The 8,712-nt window shown below is 38.5% G+C and overlaps 1 protein-coding gene across 5 annotated transcripts in view; it reads right to left on the bottom strand.

Moving 5' to 3' along the window:
• The window catches only part of RIC8B (RIC8 guanine nucleotide exchange factor B), a 121,561-nt gene that overhangs the window by 37,982 nt on the left and 74,867 nt on the right, over positions 1-8,712 (bottom strand). For all 5 annotated transcript variants that reach the window (XR_004024464.2, XR_002648314.3, XR_002648315.3 and 2 more), the window contains exon 7: positions 7,442-7,586. Coding sequence is in view for 2 of the 5 variants with exons in the window: in XM_022600033.3 (XP_022455741.1) it covers positions 7,442-7,586 (145 nt within the window). In the remaining 3 variants the exon portion in view is untranslated. The remainder of the gene's footprint in view (positions 1-7,441; positions 7,587-8,712) is intronic.

Below are 8,712 nucleotides of genomic sequence, written 5' to 3'. Positions count from 1 at the left end.
AACCAAAAAAAGGGGTTTTGCTCTTTTACTATGGAGAAAGAATGGCAGAGCCAGATTCTACCCAGAAACCATTCCCCCTTCTCTGTTACACAGAGAAGGATTCACAATCATTTTCCATTCAGTTAAATGCTGTGACTCTTTGAAATCCTATACTAGAAGCTTCCTCTAACTAGTCTTCCTGCTTCCAGTCTCACACCCCTCCATTCCTGGTTCCACACAACTGCCTGTTACATCTTTGATATTCTTTTTTTTTTTTTAATTTTATTTTATTTGGCCACGCTGCAAAGCATGTGGGATCTTAGTTCCCCAACCAGGGATTGAACCCGTGTCCCCTGCATTGGGAGCACGGAGTTTTAACTACTGGACCGCCAGGAAAGTCCTGCTGTTATACCTTTGCAAAGCAAAAAATATGATGTTACCACCTTCCTGGATAAAACCTCTAAAATCTCCCCCAAAGGCTAAAGCTCAAGTTCTAAAACAGGGCCTAAAGGAATCTTCATTTTGTCGCACCTGCCTTCTTTCCCAAATTCATCTCCTATTACTCCTGTGCATTGTGGGTTCCTCACACTTTGAACTAGTCTCTTTTCTGTACATACCAACGCTGCTTCCCACTCCTCTGTTCTCTTAGGTAAAGACTTTCTCTGACTTTCTCCACACCAACCAATCACACTTCAGGTTGCTGCAGTACCTGGCACATTCCTCTCATATGGTGCTTACCACAGTATCCTACAATTATTCCTTTGTATGGAGAAGTCCACAAGACAGTGTATTCACCATACTGAATTCATAGACAACACAAATATTTGGCCTTCCATTAAACATTTATGGGGTACCTACTATCTGTAAGGTACTTTGTTGAAACACTGGGGACCCAAAAATGAAGACAAGATTTCTGACCTAAAGAAACTCAATGTTTAGAATAAAAGTTTGATAAACAAAAAGTTACAACATAGCAAATGTCAAAAGTATTAACAGAGATAAGTAACAATGGTACAAAGCAGAGAATGATGAACTCTACCTCAGATGATCTTCACACAGATGTTGCTTAAGGCGATCTTCAAGAATACATAAAGCTCACTATGCTAACAAAGATGGGAGAGGCATTCCATGCAAAAGGAACAGCATCTGCAAAGCTATGGAGATATGCCAAGGAACAGTGCAGTATAATCATGCAAGAGTAAAGAATTTAGTGTGATTAAGCAGAAAGTGCAGGGTAGGGAGTGGATTTCGGATACACTATAGAGGTAGGCCATGGAGGTAAAATTTAGATTTTACCATGTAGGTGACAAGGAGTCACTGAAAGTTTTATAAGCGGGAATGACAATATTATATATGTATTTTAGAACAGTCCTTTTCTTAGCCCTGTGTAAGACAGAATGAACAAAACCTGACCAGAAACAGAGGGATAGGATTATTTTAGTAGTTTATTAAGAGAGACACAGATTTGGAAATCCCCCCAAAGCAGGGTGAAGCAGAAGCCAAGTGAGGGGAAGAGATGGCTCAGGAAGCAATGCAAAGTGAAGATGGGGCCAGAGAGAGCTTTATGGAATGCTGGCAAGTCGATGTGGACAAAGATACGAGTTAGCAACTCAGACTGAAAAGAATGAACAGAGAGGTAAGGTCAAAGGAAATCTAAGAGTGTGTTGTAGCACCGAAAAAACGACAGTGGTCAATAGTGTCAACTGTTATGAGAGATGTTATACGATAAAGACTAAAAAATACACATTCCTTTTGAAAATTAGTTAATTTGTGACCTTCCTGAAAGCATTTTCAGTGGCATCTGGGGAGTGGGGAATGGTGGAAAAGCCTTACTTGCAGCAATTTGAAGCCTGAGTGGGTAACGAAGATACTGAAAAGAAGAACAAATCAGTCTTTGAAGATGCTAACATGTGAAGGCAGTGACATGAAGATGTATATAGATTGAGGAAAACATAGGGAGTTAACAAACAAAAGAACAGAGGGTAACAACTGATGAAGCAAGTCTTCTGAGAAGACAGGAAGGGAAAAGATCAGGAGAAGGAGATTGCTTAGCTCCAAGCTAAAGAGACGCCTGTTCCTCTGAGACTGAAATAAATGAGACAAAAGTAAGTGTGTAACGGTGTGGGGCTATGTGCTGAGACAGTTCAAGCCTTATTTATCTCTGCAACTCAGCTCCTTCCCTACCACAACGCCTAGCACACACTGGGAGTTAACAAATGTGTTAAAAGGCGGGGGCTGGGGAGGAGGGGAATACCCCACAGAGGCAGGGGGTTGTTTTACAAATTATTTTCTTTTATTAAACTATGTAAGGCTTGTCTTTAGGACCCCTTATAAAGTACACAATTTGCAGGGCAGGTAATAAGAATTTAGTTTTGTCAGCGCTCAACAAAACAAGTCAGTAGCATGAGCACAAGTTAACCTGTGGGTTGCTATCAGTTGGAGATGTAGTTTAGCCTGGCACAGATGGCACTTGGATGGCTTTTTCTGTGCCAAGTCTTCCATAAAATTTTGGTCTTTGTATCTTGCCCCATTTCAATTTTCCTTTTTAATCTTGTCTCTGTGTTCCTAACCCAATTTGATTGCTGTTTGCTGTCTCTACTTAGTGGTCTGAACTTTGTGCCTTGGTCATGGTACCTTAAATTTCAAACTCAGCTTTGAACATCTTTAAGAGGAAAGTTCAGTCACTCTGATAAATTATCTTAAATTTATTTCATTTTGATATAATCTGCCTCCAAACCCAACCCAAACTCTAAAATCTGATGACTATAAAATTTTTTGGTGCGTGGGGGGGCAGAAGGTTTTAAATTAGAATTAGTTGACAGTATTTAAAAACTCTCCTGAAAAATCTGGGTGATTTGGTAACATTGGCCACATGCTCCTTCATGGTTACAATCAGCTGGAGCTAAAGAGCAGCAAGGTCCCTTTTCCAGTCTCCCACATTCCCCTTGTTCCTCCACTCCCAACCCACGATCTCCCCAACAATTAGCTAAGTGTCAGTTTTCATTTATCATCTTATGTTCCGTTCATTTGACTTACTTTATTACCAGCCTGGCACTTTGTAGGCATCTGAGTTTGTAATCCTTGATAAAGAAAGTAAATAATAGGAGGGCAGAGACCTTGCTTATCTTGTATACCTTTGTATTCCCAGGGTCTAGCTCAAAAAGTATTTGTTGAATAAGCAAGCTTTTATTTCAGAAGAATACTTTTACTATTAAAATCAAACTAGAAGGAAAAGAAGTTGAATATATATAGAATTGTTAAAGATCAAATGAAAAAGATACAATTTTGCTAATATGGGTTTGGGGCTCAAAGTTAGGACTATGACACCTCAAATACTGGGTCCCGGGGGAACAAAGCTAACCATATCAAATTAAAAACAATTAACAGATTCATTTATCAATGTATATACCATATTTGTTATAACACCAACTCATTAGTAAGGTGACTGATTATATTTATATATATAATTTATGTATTTAGATATGTAAAATTATTTAGATATGTAATTTATGTATTTAGGTATGTAATATATATTTAGATATGTAATTATGGAAGAAATAAACTTCATTTTTCCCCTCTTAAAAATTTTACATGTACACAAGAAATGCATGCTCATTGTAGAAAAATTACACAATACAGAGAACTAAAAAAAGTCACCAGTCATTCTACCACTTAGAGGTAACAATGGATAAGATTTTGATGTATTTATATTTTGATAAATACTTTTTGATGAACAGATACATATGTGTGGTTTAGATTTACATGTATGTGTGTGTATATGTGATCATACTTTAAATACAGCTAATTTCTGAGCTCAGAAAAATCGATTTAATTCAGCCAGTATTTGCAGACTACTATATGCAAGGCACTATTCCAGTCAATGTCAAGATGTAATATCTTTCTTCATAGTCATGAAATAACTGAATTGTTTAAAAGAGCAGATGTTAAATAAACTAGTCTATGAGAACAGTTGAAGATAATTACAGTTGACCCTTGAACAACACAGGGGTTAGGGGTGATGGCCCTCCATGCAGTTGAATATCCTCCTATAACTTTACCGGTGGCCCTCCATATTTGCAGTTCCACATCCGTGGACTCAACTGACTATGGATTGTGTAGTACTGTAGTACATATTTATCAAAAAAGAATCTGCAGGGCTTCCCTGGTGGCACAGTGGTTAAGAATCCGCCTGCCAATGCAGGGGACATGGGTTCCAGCCCTGGTCTGGGAAGATCCCACATGCCACGGAGCAACTAAGCCCGTGCGCCACAACTACTGAGCCTGTGCTCTAGAGCCCGTGACCCACAACTACTGAGCCTGCGTGCTGCAACTAATGAAGCCCACACGTCTAGAGCCCATGTTCCACAACAAGAAAAGCCACCACAATGAGAAGCCTGAGCACCGCAACAAAGAGTAGCCCCTGCTTGCTGCAACTAGAGAAAGCCCGCGTGCAACAAAGACCCAACGGCAGCCAAAATAATGATAATAAATAAATAAATAAAATTAAAAAAAAAAAAGAATCTGCATATAAGTGGACCTGGGCAGTTCAAACCCATGTTGTTCAAGGGTCAATTGTATTATGAGAGGAAATATGGCAGAATGGAAAGACAGCTCTACTGCATAAGCTTGGAAAAGACCTTTCCCTCACTTATGACATTGAAATAATAATAATGTTTACCTTAGAGAGTCCTTATGAGAATTAAATGAGATTATGGCATAGAATGTTTGGCACATGAATACATAATAGTTGTGTTTATTATCATTGTAATGATATTGATCAAATTATGTTGCTAATATACCATCTTAACAGTAACTGAAGTGGTTGTACCAGTTAATCAGAAATGAAGTTTAAGAATTCAATGAATGTGGACTTCTCTGGTGGCGCAGTGGTTGACAGTCCATCTGCCGATGAAGGGGACACAGGTTCGTGCCCCAGTCTGGGAAGATCCCACATGCCACGGAGCGGCATGAGCCATGAGCCATGAGCCATGGCCGCTGAGCCTGTGCGTCAGGAGCCTGTGCTCCGCAACGGGAGAGGCCACAACAGTGAGAGGCCCGCATACCACAAAAAAAAAGAATTCAATGAATGCAACTCAATAACAAAAAACCCCAAATAATTCGATTAGACAAAGGACCTGAATAGACACTTTTCCAAAGGCATACAGATGGCCAACAGGTACATGAAAAGGTGCTCGGCATCACTAATCATCAGGGAAATGCAAGTCAAAACCACAATGAGAGATCACCTCACACCTATTAGGATGGCTTTTATCAAAAAACAAGAGATAACAAGTGCTGGCGAGGATGTGGCAAAGATGGAACCCTTGTGCACTGTTAGTGGAAAGGTAAATTGGTGCAGCTACTATGGAAAACACTATGGAGGTTACTAAAAAAATTAAATATAGAACTACAATATAATCCAGCATCCCACTTCTGGGTATATATCCAAAGGAAATGAAATCAGAATCCCTATGAGATATCTCAACTCTCATGTTCATTGCAGCATTATTCACAATAGCCAAGATATGGAAACAAGCTAAGTGCCTATCAACAGATGAACAGATAAAGGAGGTGTGTGTGTGTGTGTGTGTGTGTGTATGCATGCACGTGTATGCACGCGCGCACACACACACACAGTTGACCCTTAAGGAACGCTAGGGTTAGGGACACCTACCCTTCATGCAGTCAAAAATCTGTGTATAATTTGATAGTCTGATCTCTGATTTTGTGGTTCCACATCCACAGATCAAACTAACTGTGGGTCCAACCTACTATGGATCATGTAGTACTGTAGTGTGTATTTACAGAAAAATATCCACATCTAAGTGAACCCGAGCAGTTCAAACTTGTGTTGGTCAAGGGACAACTGTATATAAAATGAATATTATTCAGCCATGACAAAGGAAATCCTACTATTTGCAACAACATGGATGAACCTAGAGAACATTATGCTAAGTGAATAAGCCAGACAGAGAAAGGCAAATACTGTAGATCTCACTTACATGTAGAATCTGAAAAAAAAAAAATCAAACTCATAGAAACAGAGAGTAGAACAGTGGTTACCAGGGAATAGAGGGTAGGGAAACAGGGAGATCTGGTCAAAGGGTACAAGTTATAAGATGAATAAGTTCAGTTATAAGATTAATAAGTTCTGGGGATCTAATATACAGAATGATGACTATAGTTAACAATACTTTATTATACACTTGAAATTTGCTAAGAGAGTAAATATTAAGTGTTCTCACACCACACACACACACACACACACACACACACACGTAACTATGTGAGGTGGTGAATGTGTTAATTAACCTAACTGTAGTAATCATTTTACAATGTATATGTGTATCAAATCATCATGTTGTATACTTTAAATATATATAATTTTGTCAATCATACCTCAATAAAACTGGCAGGGGAGAAAAGAATTCAACTGACTGAAGATTTTGAGAGAAGTGAGTGAAGTTTTTCACTTCTAAGTTATCTCTCTCACAAAACTAAGGTACTTAAAAAAGTATAATATAAAATCTGCTTATTTGGGACTTTTACAAACTAGGAGATGAAGAAAGAAATAGTAAGAATATCTGAATAACTTGGTTAAAGTTCCTTGTTTAGAGAACTTTTGTAGAGCAAAATAATCCATATATATATATATATTTTTTTTTTTTTTTTTGCGTTACGCGGGCCTCTCACTGCTGTGGCCTCTCCCGCCGCGGAGCACAGGCTCCGGACGTGCAGGCTCAGCGGCCATGGCTCACGGGCCCAGCCGCTCTGCGGCATGTGGAATCCTCCCGGACCGGGGCACGAACCCATGTCCCCTGCATCGGCAGGCGGGCCCTCAACCACTACCAGGGAAGCCCTAATCCATATAATTTAAGGAAATATTTTAAATTGTTAGATTTATCTCAGAAGACAATCACTTTATACATACTTGTAAAATAGTATTTATTATAGTATAGTTACTTTTTAGTTTCTCTCTATTTCTGTCTTACCCTCATCTCAAGGGTAAGAGGTATATCTTATGCATTTATTGATTAAAGAACTTAATGAAGAAACCAAAACTCCATAGCTTTAATTCCAAGAGGAATTAAAAAGTGGAACTAACCCAGGCCTTTGCCTGGTTATCAGAATATTAGCACCTGAATTATTTAAGCAGATTTTTCAGAATGGCTCCAGGTCCTGACTCATCAAGATTAAGAAGCCTGAGTTAAGGAGACAGAAGGCAAAGTTTAAATGTGAGTGTGTTTGGTAGTGTATCTGCCTGCATGTCTCAATGAATTCAGAAGCATATAGAAAATGTTTTTAAATTATTACTTTTTATTATCTGCTCAAGCCCTCTAATGGAACAGATAAGAGAATAAGCTCTGAAAAGAGTGGAATGAGATGGCCACTAATAACAGAAACATTTCTCAAATTCCCTCAGAAAGATGAAAAAGTAGAGGGCAAATAGAGTTTAACCTACCTCTCTCTTTGCAAAGGACAAAAAGGAATTCAGCAGCAATTTGCTTGACTCCCAGGTCAACATGTGTCATGAGGCGCACCAGCTTATTTCTCACAGTTGAGCCAACTTCAGGTCGATTTGTCACATCCCTCAATGGTGGTAAAACCTAATGGCACAAATGCAAAACCATCATCAATCGTTTAAGTATTAGAGTAAGTGAGAATGGTACCAACCGAGCTTAGTTTTTTAAGAGTAGAAAAAACATTAAAAACTAAATAGGTTTGCTTCCAAATAGAATAAAGCTAAACAAAAAACAAACCTCAAATAATTTCATGCCTGTAATGAAATTTCACTTGAAGTGAAACATCTCTTCACTGTACCACCATGATATATTCAAACCCCTTCCTGAGTTTTTACTCATCTCAGCACCTGGAATGCCCCTGCTGCCTCTATCAAAATCCATGTTAAAGTCTGGGTCAAATTTCTCTTTCTTCCTTAATACCCTGACTCATATTGATTTTTCCCTTCTTTTAATTCCTGCAGCATTTTCATTGTTTACTAAAAAATACCAAAAACCCTGTACATATGTTTTCTAGTTGTTTTATTTTATAATAAAATGGTTATTAATTATTGAGTACTTCTTATGTGCTAGTTGCTATAATAGATGATATGCATACATTCTCTACAATCAACCCTCACAGGAACCTTGCAAAGGAGGTAGTAACATCACTATCATCCCTATTTTATAGACTGATCCTCAGAGGAATTACATAACTTGCTTGGTTTATCTGTTTGTTTGCTCACTCACTCACCCATCCATGCATCCACCCAGATCCCTCCTCTTTTGGTTCTCCACACTGGTTGCTTCATCTTAGCCTCTGTGCCAGTTCTCTTTTATCCTTTTAAGTGCTGGAATATTCAAGGGTTAAGTTCTTGGGCAACATTTCTTTACTATTTTCACTCTCTATTGGTGATCTCATCCAGTTTTACGGCTTTGTATGGTCTCTATTTACTGATAACTCCCTAAAGTATATGTCTATCTTGATTTCTTCCATGACCTCCAGACTTTTATAGGCTTCTCAAATTTAGCATGTCCTAAGCAGAATATTGAAGCTCCCAACAAAGCTGTTCCTTCTACAGTTTTCCATCTCATTAAATAGCAAGTCTGTTCTTCCAACTGTTTACTGCAAACACCTTGGAAACAGCCTTGATTCCTCTCTTTCACATCCCACATCCAATCCATCAGCAAATTATTCTGGCTCTACCTTTGAATTATATCCATAACCCAACAA

The sequence above is a fragment of the Delphinapterus leucas genome, chromosome 11, assembly GCF_059928025.1.
Source record: "Delphinapterus leucas isolate spDelLeu-1000000601 "Yukka" chromosome 11, BTC_Dleu_Yukka2, whole genome shotgun sequence".
Taxonomy (NCBI): Eukaryota; Metazoa; Chordata; class Mammalia; order Artiodactyla; family Monodontidae; genus Delphinapterus; species Delphinapterus leucas.
Note: the sequence above shows the minus strand (reverse complement) of the source record. Positions and strands in the feature narration are given on the sequence as shown.